The sequence below is a fragment of the Phyllobates terribilis genome, unplaced genomic scaffold (assembly GCF_046119375.1).
Source record: "Phyllobates terribilis strain yellow unplaced genomic scaffold, ASM4611937v1 Scaffold_309__1_contigs__length_2245554, whole genome shotgun sequence".
Classification (NCBI taxonomy): domain Eukaryota; kingdom Metazoa; phylum Chordata; class Amphibia; order Anura; family Dendrobatidae; genus Phyllobates; species Phyllobates terribilis.
In genome coordinates, this window is record NW_027363069.1 from 1 (window position 1) to 27,274 (window position 27,274).

The following is a 27,274-nucleotide window of genomic DNA, read 5'->3' on the forward strand; positions in this document are numbered from 1 at the left end:
ACAAATTGCACTGCCCTATCAAACACAGTGTTAAGAGGGATCCCATGTAGCCTTACTTTATGAGAAATAAAAAACCTGGAGAATGTCTCTGCATTAGGTAATCCTCTGAGAAAGGAACAAAATGAGCCCGTTTAATGAATCAGTCAATGACCACTCAAAGACAGTCTTCCCACCAGACAGAGGCAAATCTGTGATGAAATCCATGGACAGATGAGTTCACTGTCTTTCTGGAATTGCAATGGAGCCAATGCTCCAACCGGACTGTTATGACAGACTTTAGCATGTGCGCAAACTTCATGAACAGATACAAAATCTTTAATATAATTAAAATTATACATAGATGGCCACTAAAAAAGGCTAGTGATAGCTCTCTGCATAGCTGTGAACCGCGGACGACCACTCATGATTAAATCATGAAACTCCTGCAACAGCTGCAATCTTAGATACACAGCTACAAATAATTTGGACATAGGCGTGGCGAAAAGAGCAAACGATTGGACTTTACAGATCTTAGCTTCAACCTCCAAGGATATCACAGAAACCACAATGCCCTCAGGGAGAATGGAGGTCTTGGGGGAGAAACAGAACTAAAACTGCTTGGAACCCGGCCTGAAAGTGATAGAGAAATTTAATCTAGAGAAAAATAAGGGCCCTCTGGTCGGTCTAGGAGTTAGCCATTTAGCTGATTCAATATACGCTAAATTCTTCTGGTCAGTGACCACAGTTATTTGATGAACTTCTCCCTCCAGAAAATGTCTTCAAACCTTAAAGGCTGATTTAACAGTGAGTAACTCACAATTCCCAACCACAAAATTTCAGCAGATGAAAATTTTCTTGATAAAAAAGCACAAATTGGTCAGAGTCTTGGAACATTGACATAAAACGGCCCCGACCCCGACATCCGAAACATCCACCTCCACAATGAATGGTTCTTGGAGATCGGGTTGGATTAGAACAGGAGCAGACATAAAACTCTCCTTCAATTTTTCAAAAGCCCCAATAGCATCTGGTGACCAGACCTTGAGATCTGCCCCCTTACGTGTGAGGTCAGTAATCTGAGAAAAAAAACCTAAAGAATTTCCTATAATAGTTGGCGAATCCTACAAAATGTTGCAACACTTTCAGGTCACCAGGTTGGACCCAATCTATTATGGCTTTCACCTTCCCGGGATCCATCGTAAACCCATCAGCCGATAAAATTACCCCCGGGAATGAAACTTCCTGAACAGAAAAAAAAAAACATTTCTCAATTGTAACAAAGAAAGAATTCTCCCTCAACCTTTCTAATAGAAGACGGACATGTTCCTGGTGAGAATCCAAATCAGGAGAGAAAATTCTATCATCAAGATAAATCACAAGAAATCTCCCGATGTAATCAGAGAAATATCATTCAGAAAGTCGTGAAATCCTGTTGGTGCATTGGAGAATCCAAATGGCAGAACAAGATTATCGAATGAAACCTCAACAACATACATCTCGTACACACACGGCTCCGCTCCGTACATCTCGTACACGCGCGGCACCGCTCCGTACACCTCGTACACACGCGGCTCCGCTTCGTACACCTCGTACACACGCGGCTCCGCTCTGTACACCTCGTACACACACGGCTCCGCTCCGTACACACATGGCACCGCTTCGTACACCTCGTACACACACTGCTCCGCTCCATACACCTCGTACACACACGGCTCTGCTCCGTACACCTCGTACACGAGCGACTCCGCTCCGTACACACATGGCGCCGCTCCGTACACCTCGTACACACACGGCTCCGCTGCGTACAGACGCGACTCTGCTCCGTACACCACTTACAGATGCGGCTCTGCTCCGTACACCTCGTACACACGTGGCTCCGCTCCGTACACCTTGTACACGCACGGCTCCACTCCGTACACCTCATACACCCGCGGCTCCGCTCCGTACACCTCGTACACGCACGGCTCGGCTCCGTACACCTCGTACACGCGCGTCTCTGCCCCGTACACCTCGTAAATGCGCGGCTCCGCTCCGTACACCTTGTACACGCGCGGCTCCGCTCCGTACACCTCGTACACGCGCGGCTCCGCTCCGCACACCTCGTAAATGCGCGGCTCCGCTCCGTACACCTTGTACACGCGCGGCTCCGCTCCGCACACCTCGTACACGCGCGGCTCCGCTCCGCACACCTCGTACACACGCGGCTCCCCTCCGTACACCTCGTACACACGCGGCTCCGCTCCGTACGCCTCGTACACGCGCGGCTCCGCTCCGTACACCTCGTAAACGCGCGGCTCCGCTCCGTACACCTCGTACACGCGCGTCTCTGCCCCGTACACCTCGTAAATGCGCGGCTCCGCTCCGTACACCTTGTACACGCGCGGCTCCGCTCCGTACACCTCGTACACACGCGGCTCCCCTCCGTACACCTCGTACACACGCGGCTCCGCTCCGTACGCCTCGTACACGCGCGGCTCCGCTCCGTACACCTCGTAAACGCGCGGCTCCGCTCCGTACACCTCGTACACGCGCGGCTCCGCTCCGTACACCTCGTAAACGCGCGGCTCCGCTCCGTACACCTCGTACACGCGCGTCTCTGCCCCGTACACCTCGTAAATGCGCGGCTCCGCTCCGTACACCTTGTACACGCGCGGCTCCGCTCCGTACACCTCGTACACGCGCGGCTCCGCTCCGCACACCTCGTAAATGCGCGGCTCCGCTCCGTACACCTTGTACACGCGCGGCTCCGCTCCGTACACCTCGTACACGCGCGGCTCCGCTCCGCACACCTCGTACACACGCGGCTCCCCTCCGTACACCTCGTACACACGCGGCTCCGCTCCGTACGCCTCGTACACGCGCGGCTCCGCTCCGTACACCTCGTAAACGCGCGGCTCCGCTCCGTACACCTCGTACACACGCGGCTCCGCTCCGTACGCCTCGTACACACGCGGCTCCGCTTCGTACACGCGCGGCTCCGCTCCGTACACCTCGTACACGCGGCTCCGCTCCGTACACCTCGTACACGCGCGGTCCTGCTCCGTACACCTCGTACACGCCCGGCTCCGCTCCGTACACCTCGTACACGCGCGGCTCCGCTCCGTACACCTCGTACACACACGGCTCTGCTACATCCACACTGTAAACCCCTCCTGACCCCACACATAAACTTCAGCTCATCCAGCACCATGACAACCAGCACAGCAGAGTCCTGCATCCACTGAGGCCCCTGATCATGTGACCCCTGACTCCTCCCCTCCTGTGACCTCATCACAGCTCCTGTGCGCACACAACAGCCATATATGTGGTGGCGGCTCTGCAGGTGGAGGTATGTGGAGACCCCCATTACTGGGGCAGGGGGCAATAACCCCTTCAGCACGGAGGCTCTTTTGGGGTCTTGTGTTGCCCCTTTATAACAATCATAAGGTTTCTGTTCTGTTTCCTGTAATAGATACATACGACCCAACTATGGAGACAGGAAGGGAGGAAACGTATTGTTCTCAGAGTACAGGACCCCACAGTGTAATGCCCCCATTATGCCCCTAATGCAGGATGTATGATGCCCCCCACACAGTGTAATGCCCCCATTATGTCCCTTATGCAGTATGTATGATGCCCCCACACAGTGTAATGCCCCCATTATGCCCCTTATGCAGGATGTATGATGCCCCGACACAGTGTAATGCCCCCATTATGCCCCTTATGCAGGATGTATGATGCCCCCCCACACAGTGTAATGCCCCCATTATACCCCTTATGCAGGATGTATGATGCCCCCACACAGTGTAATGCCCCCATTATGTCCCTTTCTTTGCCCCACACAGTGTAATGTTCCCATAGTACCGCCATCCCCCCGCACAGTACAATCAGAGGCATAACTAGGGTCTGATAGGACCCGTTGCGAGATTTCGACCACCCCCCATCCTGATATGTACAGTGGGTACGGAAAGTATTCAGACCCCTGTGAATTTTTCACTCTTTGTTTCATTGCAGCCATTTGGTAAATTCTAAAAAGTTCATTTTTTTCTCTCATTAAAGTACACTCTGCACCCCATCTTCACTTAAAAAGAAACAGAAATGTAGAAATTTTTGCAAATTTATTAAAAAGAAACACAATTTTATAAATAATAGTTAATTTGAAAGATAAAATACAGAATCAAAGGAATAGTATGATATTATGATATTGCGTACACTTTTGTAGATTAAAGGTTACAAAGGTTAAATACTTATAAAGGTTACATACTTACTATAAGATAGCAGAAGAAAAAGATTTCCCTAGTAGCATGTACATCATCTGTCCGGAAACATCAGCTGGAGAAGCGTTCAGCGATGGGCAGAGAATGCGTCCTAGGTCCTACACTGTGAAGAGCGTCCTCTTCACAGGTCCACAATGCTTCTGCCATAACTGAATTCTTCAACAGCTTTATACATTTTAGAAAAAGGCTTACCCAACCTAATATTACGTAAGCATGAAAGTTCATAGGTTGTTGTCCAACATTCCAATCCCATGACAGTGGCCAGCTATCACAGATAAGCAATGCCGGACAAGACCTGTTCACGGACCATTCTACTTCTGTCATAATGTTTACATATGATAAGAGTAAATCCTACACCGGGTTATAAATCAGAACAAGGTTTTCTTCCCAGACAGTATATTGTGTTAAGAAGCTATGTATCAGTGAGATACATAGCTTCTGTCATAATGTTTACATATGATAAGAGTAAATCCTACACCGGGTTATAAATCAGAACAAGGTTTTCTTCCCAGACAGTATATTGTGTTAAGAAGCTATGTATCAGTGAGATACATTCACAGATAAAGTATACCTTAACACAGAATATATAACCAGAATATTAATTAATGGTTGGATACATCATAATGGGTTTCAGATAGCCACTTATATTTTTTGTACTACAATAAGCTTCTCCATCTGAAGCCATATGCCTGTAATTCTTATTTACAATATTGTGCAATCGTCTGTCTCTAGTTCTACATCGGATCTCTCATGGCATATACAAAAGGCTAATTCCCTTCAGTAATAAAGATTAAACCTCAGACTGTTAGTAAACTTAAACTAATGCTATGTTTTAGTATGTCTGGACTAATGACCCCTAGTCTACTGAGGTTGGATACCGACAAATGCTGACATGTTTGGTTTCTATTTTATTTCAATATGGATCTGAAATATAAAATAGCCATTTTTCATGTTTATACTACAGTTATGTATTTATGTTTTGAAAAATCTAATAAAAATTATGTTAAAAAAAAAAACAGTGAAAAATTTAAAGGGAATACTTTCCGTACCCCCTGTATACGTATGTCCCTTATCCTGGGCCTCAACCTAGTATATGTCCCCCGTTCTGCCCCTGTTCTTTGGTGTATAGAAAAAAATAAACTATTACACTCACCAGGGGCGAACATAGAAGTGATGGAACCCCATAACAGAAGTATAATGCACAGCCCATAGTCCGTACATGTAGTATAATGCACAGACCACAGTTCATACATGTAGTATAGTGCACAGCCCATAGTCCATACATGTAGTATAATGCACAGCCCATAGTCATACATGTAGTATAATGCACAGCCCATAGTCCGTACATGTAGTATAATGCACAGACCATAGTCCGTACATGTAGTATAATTCACAGCCCATAGTCCGTACATGTAGTATAATGCACAGACCACAGTTCATACATGTAGTATAATGCACAGCCCATAGTCCGTACATGTAGCATAATGCACAGCCCATAGTCCGTGCATGTAGTATAATTCACAGCCTATAGTCATCCATGTAGTATAATGCACAGCCCATAGTCATCTATTTAGTATAATGCACAGCCCATAGTCTGTACATGTAGTATAATGCACAGCCCTTAGTCCGTACATGTAGTACAACCCCTGGCAAAAATTATGGAATCACCGGGCTCGCAGGATGTTCATAAAGTTGTTGAAAAAAAGCAGATCACAGACATAGCACAAAACTAAAGTCATTTCAAATGGCAACTTTATGGCTTTAAGAAACACTAAAAGAAATCAAGAAAAAAAATGTGGTACTCAGTAAGGGTAATTTCTTTCCGACCAAGCAGAGGGAAAAAATTATGGAATCACTCAATTCTGAGGAAAAAATTCTGGAATCATGAAAAACAAAACACAAAAGAACACTCCAATACATCACTAGTATTTTGTTGCACCACCTCTGGCTTTAATAACAGCTTGCAGTCTCTGAGGCGTGGACTTAATGAGTGACAAACAGTACTCTTCATCGATCTGGCTCCAACTTTCTCTGATTGCTGTTGCCAGATCAGCTTTGCAGGTTGGAGCCTTGTCATGGACTATTTTCTTCAACTTCCACCAAAGATTTTCAATTGGATTGAGATCCGGACTATTTGCAGGCCATGACATTGACCTTATGTGTCTTCTTTCATGGAATGTTTTCACAGTTTTGCTCTATGGCAGGATGCATTATCATCTTGAAAAATGATGTCATCATCCCCAAACATCCTTTCAATTGATGGGATAAGAAAACTGTCCAAAATATCAATGTAAACTTGGGCATTTATTGAAGATGTAATGACAGCCATCTCCCCAGTGCTTTTACCTGACATGCAGCCCCATATCATCAATGACTGTGGAAATTTGCATGTTCTCTTCATGCAGTCATCTTTATAAATCTCATTGGAACGGCACCAAACAAAAGTTCCAGCATCATCACTTTGCCCAATGCAGATTTGCGATTCATCACTGAATATGACTTTCATCCAGTTATCCACAGTCCACGATTGCTTTTCCTTAGCCCATTGTAACCTTGTTTTTTCTGTTTAGGTGTTAATGATGGCTTTTGTGTAGCTTTTCTGTATGTAAATCCCCTTTCCTTTAGGCTGTTTCTTACAGTTCGGTCACAGACATTGACTCCAGTTTCCTCCCATTCGTTCCTCATTTGTTTTATTGTGCATTTCCTGTTTTGGAGACATATTGCTTTAAGTTTCTGGTCTTGATACTTTGATGTCTTCCTTGGTCTACCAGTATGTTTGCCTTTAACAACCTTCCCATGTTTGCATTTGGTCCAGATTTTAGACACAGCTGACTGTGAACAACCAACATCTTTTGCAACATTGCATGATGATTTACCTTCTTTTAAGAGTTTGATAATCCTCTCCTTTGTTTCAATTGACATCTCTCGTGTTGGTGCCATGATTCATGTCAGTCCACTTGGTGCAACAGTTCTCCAAGGTGTGATCACTCCTTTTTAGATGCAGACTAATGAGCAGATCTAATTTGATGCAGGTGTTAGTTTTGGAAAGGAAAATTTACAGAGTGATTCCATAATTTTTTCCCTCTGCTTGGTCGGAAAAAAATTACCCTTACTGAGTACAACATTTTTTTTCTTGATTTCTTTTAGTATTTCTTAAAGCCATAAAGTTGCCATTTGAAATGACTTTAATGTTGTTGAAAAAAATCAGATCACAGACATGTCACAAATCTAAACAACTGAATGAACATCCTCCGAGCCCGGTGATTCCATAATTTTTGCCAGGGGTTGTATAATGCACAGCCCATAGTCCATACATGCAGTATAATGCACAGCCCATAGTCCGTACATGTATAATGCACAGCCCATAGTCCGTACATGTAGCATAATGCACAGCCCATGGTCCGTACAAGTAGCATAATACACAGCCCATGGTTCGTACATGTAGTATAATGCACAGCCCATGGTCCGTACATGTAGTATAATGCACAGCCCATACTCATACATGTAGTATAATGCACAGCCCATAGTCCGTTCATGTAGTATAATGCACAGCCCATAGTCCATACATATAGTATAATGCACAGCGCATAGTCCGTACATGTAGTATAATGCACAGCCCATAGTCATACATGTAGTATAATGCACAGCCCATAGTCCATACATGTATAATGCACAGCCCATAGTCCGTACATGTAGCATAATGCACAGCCCATGGTCCGTACAAGTAGCATAATACACAGCCCATGGTTCGTACATGTAGTATAATGCACAGCCCATGGTCCGTACATGTAGTATAATGCACAGCCCATACTCATACATGTAGTATAATGCACAGCCCATAGTCCGTTCATGTAGTATAATGCACAGCCCATAGTCCATACATATAGTATAATGCACAGCGCATAGTCCGTACATGTAGTATAATGCACAGCCCATAGTCATACATGTAGTATAATGCACAGCCCATAGTCCATACATGTATAATGCACAGCCCATAGTCCGTACATGTAGCATAATGCACAGCCCATGGTCCGTACAAGTAGCATAATACACAGCCCATGGTTCGTACATGTAGTATAATGCACAGCCCATGGTCCGTACATGTAGTATAATGCACAGCCCATACTCATACATGTAGTATAATGCACAGCCCATAGTCCGTTCATGTAGTATAATGCACAGCCCATAGTCCATACATATAGTATAATGCACAGCGCATAGTCCGTACATGTAGTATAATGCACAGCCCATAGTCATACATGTAGTATAATGCACAGCCCATAGTCCATACATGTAGTATAATGCACAGCCCATAGTCACACATGTAGTATAATGCACAGCCCATAGTCATACATGTAGTATAATGCACAGCGCATAGTCCGTACATGTAGTATAATGCACAGCCTATAGTCATACATGTAGTATAATGCACAGCCCATAGTCATACATGTAGTATAATGCACAGCCCATAGTCATACATGTAGTATAATGCACAGCCCATACTCTTACATGTAGTATAATGCACAGCCCATAGTCATACATGTAGTATAATGCACAGCCCACACTCTTACATGTAGTATAATGCACAGCCCATAGTCATCTATGTAGTATAATGCACAGCCCACAGTCATACATGTAGTATAATGCACAGCCCATAGTCCATACATGTAGTATAATGCACAGCCCATAGTCCGTACATGTAGTATAATGCACAGCCCATAGTCATACATGTAGTATAATGCACAGCCCATAGTCCATACATGTAGTATAATGCACAGCCCATAGTCCATACATATAGTATAATGCACAGCGCATAGTCCGTACATGTAGTATAATGCACAGCCCATAGTCCATACATGTAGTATAATGCACAGCCCATAGTCCATACATGTAGTATAATGCACAGCCCACACTCTTACATGTAGTATAATGCACAGCCCACAGTCATACATGTAGTATAATGCACAGCCCATACTCATACATGTAGTATAATGCACAGCCCATAGTCATCCATGTAGTATAATGCACAGCCCATAGTCATACATGTAGTATAATGCACAGCCCATACTCTTACATGTAGTATAATGCACAGCCCATACTCTTACATGTAGTATAATGCACAGCCCACACTCTTACATGTAGTATAATGCACAGCCCATAGTCCATACATGTAGTATAATGCACAGCCCATACTCATACATGTAGTATAATGCACAGCCCATAGTCATCCATGTAGTATAATGCACAGCCCACACTCATACATGTAGTATAATGCACAGCGCATAGTTCATACATGTAGTATAATGCACAGCCCTCACTCTTACATGTAGTATAATGCACAGCCCATAGTCATACATGTAGTATAATGCACAGCCCATACTCATACATGTAGTATAATGCACAGCCCACACTCTTACATGTAGTATAATGCACAGCGCATAGTTCATACATGTAGTATAATGCACAGCCCTCACTCTTACATGTAGTATAATGCACTGCCCACACTCTTACATGTAGTATAATGCACAGCCCACACTCGTACATGTAGTATAATGCACAGCCCACACTCTTACATGTAGTATAATGCACAGCCCATACTCATACATGTAGTATAATGCACAGCCCATAGTCATCCATGTAGTATAATGCACAGCCCACACTCATACATGTAGTATAATGCACAGCCCATACTCATACATGTAGTATAATGCACAGCCCACACTCATACATGTAGTATAATGCACAGCCCATACTCTTACATGTAGTATAATGCACAGCCCATAGTCCATACATGTAGTATAATGCACAGCCCATAGTCATCCATGTAGTATAATGCACAGCCCACACTCATACATGTAGTATAATGCACAGCCCATACTCATACATGTAGTATAATGCACAGCCCACACTCTTACATGTAGTATAATGCACAGCGCATAGTCCATACATGTAGTATAATGCACAGTCCATACTCATACATGTAGTATAATGCACAGCCCACACTCATACATGTAGTATAATGCACAGTCCACACTCTTACATGTAGTATAATGCACAGCCCATAGTCCATACATGTAGTATAATGCACAGCCCACACTCATACATGTAGTATAATGCACAGTCCACACTCTTACATGTAGTATAATGCACAGCCCATAGTCCATACATGTAGTATAATGCACAGCCCACACTCATACATGTAGTATAATGCACAGCCCACACTCATACATGTAGTATAATGCACAGCCCACACTCTTACATGTAGTATAATGCACAGTCCACACTCTTACATGTAGTATAATGCACAGCCCATACTCATACATGTAGTATAATGCACAGCCCACACTCATACATGTAGTATAATGCACAGCCCATAGTCCGTACATGTAGTATAATGCACAGCCCATACTCATACATGTAGTATAATGCACAGCCCACACTCATACATGTAGTATAATGCACAGCCCATACTCATACATGTAGTATAATGCACAGCCCATAGTCCATACATGTAGTATAATGCACAGCCCATAGTCCATACATGTAGTATAATGCACAGCCCATACTCATACATGTAGTATAATGCACAGCCCATAGTCATACATGTAGTATAATGCACAGCCCATACTCATACATGTAGTATAATGCACAGCCCACACTCATACATGTAGTATAATGTACAGCCCACACTCTTACATGTAGTATAATGCACAGCCCATAGTCCGTACATGTAGTATAATGTACAGCCCACACTCTTACATGTAGTATAATGCACAGCCCATAGTCCATACATGAAGTATAATGCACAGCCCATAGTCCGTACATGTAGTATAATGCACAGCCCATAGTCCGTACATGTAGTATAATGCACAGCTCATAGTCATACATGTAGTATAATGCACAGTCCACACTCTTACATGTAGTATAATGCACAGCCCATAGTCATCCATGTAGTATAATGCACAGCCCACAGTCATATATGTAGTATAATGCACAGCCCATAGTCCGTACATGTAGTATAATGCACAGCCCACAGTCCATACATGTAGTATAATGCACAGCTCATAGTCATACATGTAGTATAATGCACAGTCCACACTCTTACATGTAGTATAATGCACAGCCCATAGTCCATACATGTAGTATAATGCACAGCTCATAGTCCGTACATGTAGTATAATGCACAGCCCATAGTCATCCATGTAGTATAATGCACAGCCCATAGTCCTCCATATAGTATAATGCACAGCGCATAGTCATACATGTAGTATAATGCACAGCCCATACTCATACATGTAGTATAATGCACAGCCCATAGTCATCCATGTAGTATAATGCACAGCCCACAGTCATACATGTAGTATAATGCACAGCCCATAGTCCATACATGTAGTATAATGCACAGCCCATAGTCCATACATGTAGTATAATACACAGCCCATAGTCCATACATGTAGTATAATGCACAGCCCACAGTCATACATGTAGTATAATGCACAGCCCATAGTCCATACATGTAGTATAATGCACAGCCCATAGTCCATACATGTAGTATAATGCACAGCCCATACTCTTACATGTAGTATAATGCACAGCCCACACTCTTACATGTAGTATAATGCACAGCCCACAGTCCGTACATGTAGTATAATGCACAGCCCATAGTCATACATGTAGTATAATGCACAGCCCATAGAACGTACATGTAGTATAATGCACAGCCCACACTCTTACATGTAGTATTATGGCAAAGGGCACCGTGTACTCGCTGATTAAAAGAAAACAGAACATTATACTCGCCTTCTCTCTGCTCCCTCGCAGCTCGGTGTCTTTTTTCTGGAGCTGCCGCTGACTTCAGCTGCAAGTGACAGGAGAGCATGATGTTACTTCCATGCGCCCCCTAATGGCGTACATGCCGATGTCAGCTGCTGGCCTCTGATTGGTCAGCAGCGTGTATTGTGGCACTTCAGCTGAATGTCAGTCCGAGAACACATCCAGCTGAAGTAGGGGTCGGTCGCAGGAGCCACTGCGGTCATTAAGCCTCTCAATATAATGCTCTCATAGTACCTCTATTTCCCCACACCGTATAATGTTCTCACAGTACCACCATCCCCCCACATACAGTATAATGTTCCCACAGTACCGCCATCCCCCCACATACAGTATAATGTTCCCACAGTACCGCCATCTTCCTACATACAGTATAATGTTCTCACATTACCACCATCTTCCCACATACAGTATAATGTTCTCATAGTACTGCCATCCCCCCACATACAGTATAATGTTCTCACAGTACCGCCATCTTCCCACATACAGTATAATGTTCCCACATTACCACCATCCCCCCGCATACAGTATAATGTTCCCACAGTACCGCCATCTTCCCACATACAGTATAACACTTGGTTTTCTTTTTTTGGTGTTTTTCATGTAATATATGGAAGCCTACAGGAAAATGCTAAAAGAAACATAATATCCAGGAATAAACCACTGTACATGGAGACATTAGCATCAAATAACTGTCTTGTTCTTACAAACACGCTCTTATAAATGAGATCTAACTAGTGTTGAGCAAGTATGTTCTGTCCGAGTACGCTCGGGCCGAGCTCCGAGTATTTACAGCTGCTCGGTGATATGCTTGAATCACTCCCTTGTGTATGATTTGCGACTATTTGACAGTTTTATTACATGGGAAGAATGTCTATTTCTTACACATTCTTCACATGTAATAAAGCTGTCAAACAGTTGCAAATCATGCACACGGGAGTGATTCAAGCATATCACCGAGCAGCTGTAAATACTCGGAGCTCGGCCCGAGCGTACTCGGACAGAACATACTCGCTCAACACTAGATCTAACATGATAAAAGATTACAACCTGGGAAAGACGGGAAACATTCATATAGACGGTCGGTGATGATGTAGTCAGTGACGGACTCTGGACAAATTTGTTTCTAGAGCCTTATTAGAAGATGAAGATGTCGTCCTCATCTTGAAGTTGTTATTTCTCATGCCATGTGTAATGTATATGACGAGAATTAGCGTTATGGAAGATGAGTCTATAAGAAACGTATTCAGCTGCAGACTCCGAGGCAGAAACTGCTTGTTGTCTGTGGCCTAAAATATATAGGTTTTATTAGTACGTCAGGGACAAAAGCAGAATGTTGTAAAATAATAAAAATACCATTGCTGCTTGGGTTTCTGGGTGATTCTTACTGAAGCAGTGGCCAACTTAGCCAGTGATTGGAAGTATGGAGGAGATGTCTAAGTCAGCAATTCAACTTATGTTCCAGTCCATAAAAAACTAGAGAACACAACATCTACACATTCTATCTCCTGATAGATTTCCCTTATTGTCTCCAGTAATTGTATTATTACACAGGATTCTTTATGATGTTACATCGGCTCATCTTCTTCTCATTCAGGTCTCTACAATATCAGATCCTCTCAGTGAAGATCTTCTATATAAGAGAATTTTTCTGAATGACCTATCAAGGATGGATATGGACAGAGACAAGATGATGGAGAGGATATTACACCTCACCCTAGAGATCCTCTTCCGGATTACTGGAGAGGTGAGAGATTCTGATGACGTCACATTACATCATTCTTATCTATGGGAATAACAGATGGACAGAACTGGAGAGGTGAGGACTCTGGAAATGTCTGGAGTGAGATTTATTAATGTGTCTCTCCATAACCAGGATTACACAGTAGTGAAGAAGACCTCTAGTGAGCGCTGTCAGGACCCTGTGTCTGAGGGATGGGGAAGACCCCTGAGCCCAATCACAGGGCCTCCATCTCACCCCCTGATACATGAGGACATCAATGACCAGAAGATCCTAGAACTCACCTACAAGATGATTGAGCTGCTGACTGGAGAGGTGACACTGCTGGGAATGCTGGGACATTATACAGTAATGCTATGGAGGGATTGGGGGGGATGACTGTATCATTGTATGTGTCAGGTTCCTATAAGATGTCAGGATGTCACAGTCTATTTCTCCATGGAGGAGTGGGAGTATTTAGAAGGACACAAATATCTGTACAGGGACATCATGATGGAGGTTCCCCAGCCCCTCGCATCACCAGGTAATAGGACTAAATACCCACGGCCTATAATTCTCTGTATGTAAAGAATTAATTCAGTCCCTGTATGTGTTTCCTCCAGATCTATCCAGTAAGAGGACAACACCAGAGAGATGTCCCCGTCCTCTTCTTCCACAGGACTGTAAACAAGAAGATCCCAATGTTCCTCAGGATCATCAGGTAGATGGAGAGAAGGTGTCATGAGATCTCCCCTATGATGTGTAGACGGCTGTGAAGGTCTTGTGCTCAGTCTTGTTTCATCCACCAGTATTATATATTTTATACTTGTGTAAAGAGAACGTTGGAGATGGCAGGATTAGAGCTGATCATAGATGTGACTTCTCCATCTGTCTGTGACTTTTACAATATTTTTGTTTCAGGGTGAAGATCTGACCCATATTAATACTACAGAGACATATGTGAGGTGTGATGAGCGGTGTAAGGAGGAGATTCCTACATATGACTACCCAAGTGAGTAGTAACCACTAAATGCAGAGAAGTCACAGATTCTTCTCAGTCACCGGCTGTGGCTGCTTTATCGGTGGTGTAGTCCGGCCGTATCACAATCGTGTGATCACCATTTTCCCTCTAGACCACAACATTCTTCTCCATCCAAATATGGTCACATTACTTTGTGTAATTGTGAAAGCCTTTTTCTGTAGAACTTACAACCTGGAGGATCTACCTACCCCCTGGGATTAGGAGACGCTGGCCATTACCTGCCCAGATCTGTAAACTACAAAGCCAAATGACAGCGTACGTAGAAAATGCTGACAAGTGAGAAAATCACTTGACGAAACATTCTGATGGACCTGTAAGAGAAAGCGGAGGGTAATGATGCTGTTGGCTTCCTAGATCCCTGATATCTTATTGGATGAATCTACCTTCTCTCCCTTCTCTGCGGCTGAATGTGCTCGTATGGTCCCTACAAGACCAGGTCCAGTCTTTCTGGCCAAACTTCACTTTTATGATCGCAAATATTAAATGTGCAGTGAGGGCCAAGTGTGAATTTCTGTACAAAGTTTCCCTTTATTCTGACTTTTTAATTTCTTTTAAAACTGAATAACTTCAAGCAGGATTGGGATAAAACTACATAAATAACATTACACCTGTGCCATGATATGTCTCTAAGCTGTGCGTGGCTGATGGCTGTAATATACATCTATTCACGCCTGCAGGAGATGTGGTGGCATGGCTCGAGCCCTGGTTTCATGGATTCACTCCACGTCATAAATTACATTATGTTTTCAATCCTAAAGAATTCAGATTCCTGCACAATCTCTCCTGAAATGGGGGCACTAATACTTTCTCTACTCTTCTGGTCAGGACTCATCATACCTCCAATGGTCCACCATAAATGAGTGCAACTCCGGTTTAGTGTTGGATTTCTCCCTTCATACATACGTTGGTGTTGGGAATGTAGCATATATTTTTATTGTTATATTTTTTTTACATGTTCATTCTGTATGATAGTTTATTTGGGGTTGGATCGGCCTGCCTCACTTATGTAAGTCTTTAACTACCTAGTAGTTACAGTTACAGACTGAAGGTTTTTTTTACTGAAGAAGACTATTCAGCTTGATCGTTTCAGTCGGTGTTATTATCTGTAGTCACAGTTTTGCCCATTACCCTTTAATCCTTCCTTATGGATCTGGACTTACGCAGATACTCCTAGGCTTGGGCCATAGTGTTACTTGCTGTTCTGTGGAGTGAGATGGGAAGAAGAATAGTCAGGTAGCCAGAACCAGGAGGGCAGAGTAAACGGGCCGGGGTCACAATGGAAAACAAATACACAAGCCGGGAGCTGAGCAGAGGACTGAACCAGAGGAGAACAAGGCTGTATCTGGAAGCTTCCGGTAATATGCTTCCAGCTTTAGTAGGGTGCGGTGCTTTCCATATGGCTGAAGCAGGGAGCAGATTACTTCAGCTGGACAACACACACACCCATACTGCCAGACTGGATGGTACTACTGGTTCCATGCAAACTAATCTAAGTGCCTGGACAGAGCCTGCGCCGCCCAGAACTTTTGGTCTCGTCGTCTTCTCAATCACCAGCGCCGCCTGCAGAATAAATAGGACAGCACCTGGTGACAGAAGCAGACATCGCAGGAGCAGGTCCCAGAGGATATGGGACACACCACACCATACAAAATGTCAGAAAATCACAGCAGTAGAAATTCCCATATATTGACTCCATTTTGAAAATTATGACCCTCAATGAATTAATCTTTAGAAGTTGTCACTACTTTGACTCCACAGTCACTTTCCGAAAATTAGCACACAGTAGATGTTTCAAAGTGAAAATTACTAATATGCCATTTATTGGCCAACACATAGTGCCCAGATTGTGCTCCGGGAGACACACACCGTAAATGAAGAGGGTTCTTCTCACTATAGTAATGCCAAATACATGGATGATAAATGTGGTTTGGACGCACTGCAAGGCTCAGAAGTGAGGGGGAGATCTGACTGTGGGAGAGCGGATATTGCTGGATTGGTTTATAGAAACAAAGTTGCTTTTCAAGACCCTTTGAGCCACTGATAATGTGTAAATCTCTGTTTTTCCACTGACAAATGATGGACCTGAGTGGGGACTTGTTTTTTGTGAGATGAGTAGAAGTTTTTATTGGTGCTATTTTTGCCTATATAACATTGTTTGGTGGCTTTTTATTCCATATTTGAGAGACTGAATGAACAAACAGTTGAACACCACGCTCCACTGGCTCATCCTATGAAGTTTTCTATTAGACTGTGAACTGTCATTGTCTTGGTGAATAATTCAATATTTTTTACATGAGTTGCTATTTTACAGTTTAAGTAGAAATGTTAAAAAATATATAATTCAAGGATATTTTATTCATAAATAATAATTGGTTTTATTCTTGGCAGATGACTGTACCAGGAGATCAGAGGGACAGCTGACATCTTCAGTTTTTAAATCAGATGATCTTGAGATCCCACAGGATACAATTGAAGTGAAAACCATTACTCCAGATCTACCATCATCCCTTCACAGCAAAGATCTGTCATCTGATCCTGTGAAACAGGTCCTGTCTTCTGATTCATTACCGACTACTAATGAAAATCAAAGTCGCAAAATAAGTATTAAAAAACAAACTGATACTAATTCAAAGAAGCCATTTTCACGTTCAGAATATGAAAATAGTTTTTCCCTCGAAAAGTCTTTTCTTAAACATCAAAACATTCACACAGCGGAGAAAAGATTTTTTTGTTTCAAGTGTGGGAAATGTTTTAATCAGAAATCAAATCTTGTTAATCACCAGAGAAGTCACACAAAGATGAAGCCATTTTTTTGTTCAGAATGTGGAAAATGTTTTACAGAGAAGTCAAGGTTTATCAGACATCAGAGAACTCACACAGGGGAGAAGCCTTTTTCCTGTTTTGAATGTGAGAAATGTTTTAACCAGAAATCAGATTTGGTCAATCACCAGAGAACTCACACAGGGGAGAAGCCTTTTTCCTGTTCAGAATGTGGGAAATGTTTTAACCGTAAAGCGATTCTTGATAGCCACCAGAGAACCCACACAGGGGAGAAGCCTTTTTCATGTTCTGAATGTGGGAAATGTTTTAACCAGAAATTAGATTTGGTCTATCACACGAGAACTCACACAGGGGAGAGGCCTTTTTCCTGTTCAGAATGTGGGAAATGTTTTAACCAGAAATCAGATTTGCTTAAGCACCAGAGAACTCATACAGGGGAGAAGCCTTTTTCATGTTCAGAATGTGGGAAATGTTTTAAACAGAAATTTGATTTGGTCAATCACCAGAGAACTCACACAGGGGAGAAGCCTTTTTCCTGTTCAGAATGTGGAAAATGTTTTAACCATAAATCAGATTTGCTTAAGCACCAGAGAACTCACACAGGGGAGAAGCCTTTTTCCTGTTCAGAATGTGGGAAATGTTTTAACCGTAAAGCAGTTCTTGATAGCCACCAGAGAACTCACACAGGGGAGAAGCCTTTTTCTTGTTCAGAATGTGCAAAAATTTTTAACCAGAAATCAGGTTTGGTTAAGCACCAGAGAACTCACACAGGGGAGAAACCTTTTTCCTGTTCAGAACGTGGTAAATGTTTTAACCGTAAAGAGATTCTTGATAGCCACCAGAGAACTCACACAGGGGAGAAACCTTTTTCCTGTTATGAATGTGGGAAATGTTTTAACCGTAAAGCGATTCTTCATAGCCACCAGAGAGCCCACATGGGGGAGAAGCCTTTTTCATGTTCAGAATGTGGGAAATGTTTTAACCAGAAATCAGATTTGGTCAATCACCAGAGAACTCACACAGTGGAGAAGCCTTTTCCTGTTCAGAATGTGGAAAATGTTTTAAACAGAAATCAGATTTGGGTAAGCACCAGAGAACTCATACAGGGGAGAAACCTTTTTCCTGTTCAGAATGTGGAAAATGTTTTAACCAGAAATCAAATCTGATTAAGCACCAGAGAACTCACACAGGGGAGAAGCCTTTTTCCTGTTCAGAATGTGGGAAATGTTTTAACCAGAAATCAGATGTTGTTATACACCAGAGAACCCACACAGGGGAGAAGCCTTTTTTGTGTTCAGAATGTGGAAAATGTTTTGTGAAGAAATCCTCACTTCTTAGTCACCAAAGTACTCACACAGGCGAGAAGCCATTTTCATGTTCTTAATGTGGGAAATGTTTTACACAGAAATCAACTCTTAATAAACTTCAGAGAAGTCACACAGGGGAGAAGCCTATTTAAATTCTAACCGAAAATTGTATCTTCTTAAAGGGGTTTTCCACTTCTATTGGTACAACTCCTTCTCATTCCTCATGTTTGGCCTTGTTAAAATAAAAACACTCATACAAACCTCCCGTTGCGTTGTGGTGACGTTCCATTGGTGTCACAACTCGCATTTCTGGGGCTCACATAAGGTTGTTACATCACACAATCCTGGTCCCAATCAACGCCGCCTTCGGACGTATTTAATATCAACAGGAAAGACATGGCCTGGACGTAACACGGAGAGGATGCACAAACTGAAAGCACTCTCTTCAGACAGTGTTTCTGGGGAATTATAAGCAATTTCTGGCCTTAAATATGACGTCTGATATGGGAAAGAAAGACGATATCTGAGGTTAATCTGAGGTCCTCCACCTCGGTCATCATGTCTGGTATGCAGTGTTTCTTATCGAAAGTCTTATCATCCTGCTCCGGAGCCATTACTGCCTCATCTCTGCTTGGAAAAAGAAGCAGTATTAACCCTCATGATGCCAGACAGCTCAAGCCTGTAAGTCCTGCACCATCTTCTCTCTTAATGTAGGCCTCACAAGAAAACCGCACCACAAATCTCCCTGTATTCTCACCAAAGCCCACATACTGAGCAGTGCTTGCTTCACAGGGAAATTTACTCCCCTCCCTCCGCAGCCACAGAGGATTCTGATATAGGGAACGCCATAATTGATTTATATTTCATATTGTGTCTATCCCTACTAAACAAGAGATAGAGCAATATATACAAAGGCTGAAGACCACGTACAAAACTGACATATGTCCCCTCACTTCTAGCCTATCACGGCTTACCGAGAAGGTACAGATATTCGAGGCTGATGTCGTACAAGTTGTGGCCATCAAAATGCTCAGAAACAAACACTGGATCTTCACAGCCAGCAAATAAACAGTCTGTTTAATATCATTGATGACCAAGAAAATCACAATAATATCCTGAAATCATCAATGCACAAGCGATTATGCCAACACTGTGGACATTGTTCAATTACATCCTTGGTGACCCTATTGATAAGGAGCTGGAGATCGACAGGGCGCACCGTACATTAGGCAATCATGGCTCAGATCCTGAGCGTCCAAGGGACATTATCGGTCACATACATTTTTCCAATATAAAAGAGGCCGTTCTGAGGAAAGCAGGGGAGTTGGGTCCTGGTGATTTCAATGGAAAACGCATACAGATCTATCCTGAATGGCACTCGCTCAAAGAAGGGTATTGAAACCACTACTTGATACTCTCTAGGAAAATGGTCTGATGTACTCCTGTGGTACCCTTTCCACCTGCGAGTCCGAAAAAAAAGGAACATTGTATACTTTGAAAGATCAAAGCGACATGAGACCATTCTGTGATGTCCTGGACATTCCCAGAATCCATATATCTGATTGGCCACCTTCTCCACCATTGCCACAGAGTTTCGGCACCTCACATAAGGTTTTCAATGGATCAGGAATTTGATGGTGATGCACCCAGACGGGAAAGGAACCTGCCAATCATATGAGCTCCTGAAATGAATCTTCTTTTCCCTGATGAGAGAGACAGTTTGCAGATGCGTACTTATTTCTTTCAGAATATAATAAGATATATCTAAATAGAGTTTTAGGTGCCACTCTTCCACTATACGGAATGTCTCAGTTCATATCTTAGAACGGCATTTAATTTGAGTTCACATTATATTACTGTAATATCAGGCTGTATTACTTTGCTCGCTATATATTCTGTGGTTCCCCCTAATAGGAACCCTAGGACTAAAGGTTTGACTTACGCCTGTAAAGACAACCCCCAGTTAAGGACTTGCATTGGGATCTGCTTGTTTCGTAATTTCCTAGTGTTCGATATATTCATAATCTATACCTCTTGGCCACTGAGAGGTAGACATTACTATCTACCATCTATACCTCCTCTTTGCTCTTGATCTTTCTCTCCTCCTCCTTTTTTTTCATATAATATGACACAATTCAAAACTCGTTCATTGAATGTCAGAGGACTTAATGTTCGAGAGAAAGGAGCTCAAGTGTTTTATCATATGAATAAACAACACGTTCATTTTCTCCTTCTTCAGGAGTCCCACTTTAGAGGCGATCATATACTGTACCTCAGATTACTAACAGATATTATTCATCTTGGCTTCACAGTACAAATGCTGTTTTGAAGTCTAAGGTGCGGAGTATAGGCCGACACAGATCACTGCCGCATACTATGGTAGAAACACTGTCTGACACTGAGAGGGTGTATGTGTTTAAGATCTCCATCTATTCCAACATTTTGACTTTGGCAAACTTATATCTCCCTACTTGTGACCAACTGGTCGATGTATGCAGGATACTACATCCAGATGTAAAGGATTATACGTATTATTCTCCTATACTCAATATCCATAGCCGTAGAGACTTTTCATTAAATTGCCATCACTTGCTTACATGGCAACCTACATCTCTGATAGGGACTGCTATATGGTCAGATCATGCTCCTGTATATTGTTATCTGACTATACCTGACTCCACCAAGGCTTCAACTGTGGGAACTTAATGATAATCTGCTGAAAGACTCACTCTGTGTCTCAGACCTTCTTGAGACTATAGACTCCTTCACAAATATGAGCATGATGAAACTGCCTTACCATTTCAATGGGAAGCTCTCAAATGCATCCTGAGAGGGATACTAATAAAACATGGATCCAGGCTTAAAAGAGAAAGCAGCTAAAGTCCCCCTTTTGCTTGAGCGGATTGATCTCCTTGACAAACAACATAACTGATCTGCTTCCCTCCAGACATACGCAGACCTGCTTAACGCTAGAAAGCAGCTAAGATAGTTTCATGGATGGGTTACTCGCAAATATTGTGGAATTTCAGGGCACCTACTTATGGGAGGAACCAAGCGGAAGCTTCCATTCTCGGTACTAGATATGGGGCCTCCTGGAGAAAATGACCTAAAATGTCTTAAGCTAAAGTTAATATATAAGGTGTGGGATAGGGGTAAAAATTTTCTGGGGATTGAAAAGTACACAAACTATACTCCTTTATGGCACAACTATAACTTATCAGAGCTACAGAAACTAAATAATGTTAGTGAGTGGGTGGATAGGGGTATATGTTTGGTATCACAACTCTTAAGGAATGGATTATTCAAGAGCTTTGAACAAATAAAGGCAGATTTTAGCCTTTCACATAGGGTGCTTTATCAGTATCTGCAAATACGTCATGCATATAACACACAACTAGAATAAACGCCATACTGATTGATCGACATCACCCGATAGATACCATTGCTACAGCGGTGGATACAAAATGTCTACTATCCCCTATTTATAGGCAGTTACTTGCCCTACATTTGGGTAAATATTCTTTGATAATTAAGACAAAATAGGGGGAGGATGTGGGTCCTTTATCTGAGGAAACTTGGATTTGACACCGAATCTTTCATTGTCAGAGTCACAAAGATTGTCCCAAATTCTTCTCATTCATAGGGTATATAGATCCCCAAGTATTTTATTTAAAATTTTAATACAGATTGATGACACATGCCCTAGATGTGGTCAAAATGACGCCCACCTGATACATATGATGTGGGAATATTGGCGACTACTGTAATGTGGTGATCGCTCTTGTACTATCTGTATTTGGGATACAACTTCAGTTGCAACCTAAAATCTGTATCCTGAGACTCCTGGGAGAGGACGTAGACCAGACTCCCATATGGCAATAGCTAGCTCCAGAATATTATTCCAAGCCAGATAGTTGTTGGCACTACATTGGATAGACAATTCTCCCCCAACGATAACAGAACTAAAATCCAGGATAAATGACACTATGCTTGGAAAGGAAGCTTATATATGAAGAAACGCTGTCAAGAAATCCATACACATATGGGAACAATGGTTAATTACCCCCGGTATTGCTTCAGAAAACCTCAGAAATACTATACTGGACCGTTTGTCCATTTCCTTACAGTAAACCAGGAATGTATATCCTTATACCCAAGGTGTCAGCGAATAATAATTGTCTCAGTCCATATAATTGTCCCTTCTTAGATATATTCTTTTTCTTTTGTTGTCCCAATAGGGAAAAAAATAATCAGTCAGGAATATTTCAGACATTTATGTACAAATGTAAAATTACTATTCCAAAACCTTGTACTATAGAGCGATATTGGGATTTGTATCATTGTAAACCGGTTGTCGTATTGTTACTGGTTTTTCTTTCTTTTTATTGCTTTTCTCACAATGTTTCTATAAGAAAAACAAAATGTTGGTAATTCTTTGTTTTGTTCAATAAAAACGGTCTGATTGTAAAAAGAAAGGAGCGAAGGTCATTAATAGATGAAACGTGTATAAAATACCAAGATCGCATGTGAAGATACTCGTATGAATTCACAGATAAATGTGGCCGCTCATTGACAAGGAGGTTACATCCACACATGCAAAGGACATACGTATCCAGAATAAAAGGGGCACCCGGCTATAAATTCATAACCCCACTGACATAGAGGAAGCATTTCATTGCTGTTATAGCTCGCTATATAATATTTATGCACAATACCACGACGTGTCGCCTAATAGTCTTGAAACAAAAGTTGACAAATATATTCTGGACACTGCCCTACTTTCCTTACAGACCCCCGAGCTGGAGGTACTAGACAAAGCTTTCATTGAGCAACAGATATGAGAGGCCATTAAATCATTCCCTACTGGGAAGAGCCCTGGGCCAGATAGATTCAATAATAGATTTTATTATAAGATGTCTGCACCTCTGTTATTACCATTTTTAGCAAAAGTGTTCAATAATATCTCAGAAGACCCCTTTGCCCCCCAATCACTTGAGGCTGATATAACGGTTCTATCAAAACCTGGAAGAGAACCAAATACCTGCCCTAATATTTATCCAATAACATTAATTAATGTACTCATAAAAATACTCTAAAATAATTGCAACACGGCTCTCCCACTATCTACCCTCAATTGTTAGCAACGATCAGGTTGGCTTCATTAAGGCTAGAGAAGCTCATGATAATACAAATAAAACATTGTTAATTTCCCATGCAAAAAGCCAGGGGATCCCAATGTGCCATGTTTCTGTTGACGCCATAAAAGCATTCGACACAGTGCATTGGAACATTTAGTGGTAGCATTACATACAAATCCAGATATTAGTGGAGTTACTATAGGCTCACATCACTATAAACTAGCTCTATATTCAGATGACCTGTTGCTCTATGTTTCAAACCCAATGATTTCATTTTCCTCTATGATAAAGGATGGCTGGCTGTAGAGGACATCATTTTATATCAGGGACTGTGGGGGACATTATACTGGGAGCTGTGGGGGACATTATACTGGGAGCTGTGGGGGACATTATACCTGCGCTGTGGGATACAGTTTGGAGAGAGCAGTATGAGGGCATAGTGTGAAAAGAGACACAGAATGGATATTGAGAGAGGGCAGTGTGAAAATGGCACAATATGGAGAGAGGTTAGCATGGTGGGGGGCAGTGTGGAGATATAGAGAGTGTTAGGGAAAACTAGAGAGGAGACAGCCATGATATAGGCCATGGTTGATAAGGGCGGATGGTGTAGCGGTTATAGCTGATAATGGCAGACAATGTGGTGGGTATAGCTCATTAAGGCGGACAGTGTTGGGGCCTTATAGTATAGGAGGATTATTTAGGTCATAGGGAAAACTAGAGAGGAGACAGCCATGGTGTAGGCCATAGTTCATAAGGGCGGATGGTGTGGCGGTTATGGCCGATAATGGCAGACAATCGGATCAGACTCCTAATTCCATGTTTGACAACTTAAAGAAACTTAAAAAAATCATGAGTTATGAAATGAAAACATGGTGGGACAAAACAACATTACGGAAGTATATTGATAAAGATATGGTCCCTAGAGGACTACGGATCAAAAAACTTCCGACAACCATTTATTCTCAGCAATTTGTGGAGCAATGGAACCATTTACTTACTACATGTTCTCTAAATCTCATGTGTCTTATTGTTAAGATTGAGGAGCAAAAATGAATTGCTGTTCAATCATAAATGAATGATATTAAACTAACATTGGAGCCATATAAATCTAACACAGAACATGGAGCATTTATAAGTAAAACGCAACAAACGATCACCAAATTGGAAGACAGCATTATGTCTATGAAGAAAAATAAATTCCAATGCGATAATAATGACTATACACTTAACCAGGTGTATGAATGGGGTAGATGGAGTGGAACAGTACACACCCCCAAATCAATATTAATACCCCATTCATACCACAAATCTGCCTCCAAATCCCATGTTCCAGCTCCTCTGAATTTGATTCCTCTGACAATACTTTCCAGGACTCTGACTCCAACGATTCCTATCATAACCCTTCTTAGGCCGCAGTCACACTCGCATCTTATTTTAATGCAGGAGAGTCGGATGAGCGTCACGCTATTTTTCTTTCAGTTGCTCTGAGAGTGTAGTGTGATTGTGCCGTCTTTTTCACATATGAGCGTATGTGATGCGAATGGCATTCGTCTGCCTTGTAATTTTCATCATGTATTTTCGCTAAGATGCCTAAGAAATCCTTGTGTAGAACCCTATAAAAAGCCTCGTTTCCATGTCCCACACTGTGAGCACATATATCATGTTGGGAAATTCCCCCATAATACCACTGTAGCCTGGTTTTGAAGTATTTTTTGGCAACAACATCCCCCCGCTATTCCCCGGCCTCTCCCCTCTGTCAATACCTTCACTGGCTCCCCATTGCCCAGAGACTTCAGTTCAAAACCCTAACCATGACATACAAAGCCATCCACAACCTGTCTCCTCCATACATCTGTGACCTAGTCTCCCGGTACTTACCTGCACGCAACCTCCGATCCTCATAAGATCTCCTTCTCTACTCCTCTCTTATCTCCTCTTCCCACAATCGCATGCAAGATTTCTCCCGTGCATCCCCCCTACTCTGGAACTCACTACCCCAACACATCAGACTCTCGCCTACCATGGAAGCCTTCAAAAGAAACCTGAAGACCTACCTCTTCCGACAAGCCTACAACCTGCAGTAACCACCGCTCCACCACGTTACTGCATGACCTCCTCTACCCTCACCTACTGTATCCTCACCCATCCCTTGTAGACTGTGAGCCCTCGCGGGCAGGGTCCTCGCTCCTCCTGTACCAGTGAGCGTATCTACATTCGACCATCTTTTGGAGGTGTTGAGGTCAGGAATATCATACCAGAATACCTCCATGCGGTGAAGTATTTATTCTTATGACACTAAGGTATTTTTGCTGTAATTTTTTTAAAATAAGAATTTGATCTCCAGGCCTATTACATGTTCACTGCCAATTTTTTAAGGTTTAAAAACGAATTTGTCTGTTGGTTTCACTATTAATTAACATTATTACAGGTCTGAATATCTATGTGTCAACCAAGGTGTGGGAAAGACTACACTGTGTGCAGAATTATTAGGCAAGTTGTATTTTAGAGGATTATTTTTATTATTGATCAACAACTATGTTCTCAATCAACCCAAAAGACTTATAAATATCTGAGCTTAATATTTTTGGAAGTTGGAGTGTTTTTTTTTTTAGATTTGGCTATCTTAGGAGGATATCTGTTTGTGCAGGTAACTATTACTGTGCAGAATTATTAGGCAACTTAATAAAAACCAAATATAATCCCATCTCACTTGTTTATTTTCACCAGGTAAACCAATATCAGTGCACAAAATTTAGAAATAAACATTTCTGACATGCAAAAACAAAAACCAAAAAAATTAGTGATGAATATAGCCACCTTTCTTTATGATGACACTCAGCAGCCTCCATCCATAGATTCTGCCAGTTGCTTGATCTGTTTTCGATCAACATTGCGTGCAGCAGCCACCACAGCCTCCCAGACACTGTTCCGAGAGGTGTACTGTTTTCCCTCCCTGTAGATCTCACATTTTATGATGGACCACAGGTTAAGCACACCTTATATAGGGTGTTGATGTCATTAGTCAACAACACCCCTCCTCATTACAGAGATGCACATCACCAGATTTACTTAATTGGTAGTTGGCTCTCAAGCCTATGCAGCTTGGAGTAGGACAACATGTATAAAAAGTATCATGTGATCAAAATACACATTTGCCTAATAATTCTGCACACAGTGTAGTGTAACATGAAGGGATTGGGAAAGGGAGCCCTGACACTAGG

At 42.3% G+C, this 27,274-nt stretch overlaps 1 protein-coding gene and 1 pseudogene across 1 annotated transcript; both read left to right on the top strand.

Annotated features, from left to right (window-relative positions):
• The first annotated feature begins 3,248 nt into the window (after nucleotides 1-3,248).
• Nucleotides 3,249-14,530, top strand: LOC141220993 (gastrula zinc finger protein XlCGF66.1-like). Its single transcript, XM_073666441.1, has 5 exons — nucleotides 3,249-3,307; nucleotides 13,663-13,812; nucleotides 13,942-14,121; nucleotides 14,206-14,329; nucleotides 14,409-14,530. Exons 2-5 carry the CDS (start codon nucleotides 13,735-13,737, stop codon nucleotides 14,528-14,530), a joined length of 504 nt encoding a protein of 167 aa, XP_073522542.1. The 5' UTR covers nucleotides 3,249-3,307; nucleotides 13,663-13,734.
• A 103-nt stretch (nucleotides 14,531-14,633) lies between these two features.
• On the top strand, nucleotides 14,634-23,569 carry LOC141220994 (uncharacterized; annotated as a pseudogene).
• The last annotated feature ends 3,705 nt before the right edge of the window (nucleotides 23,570-27,274 follow it).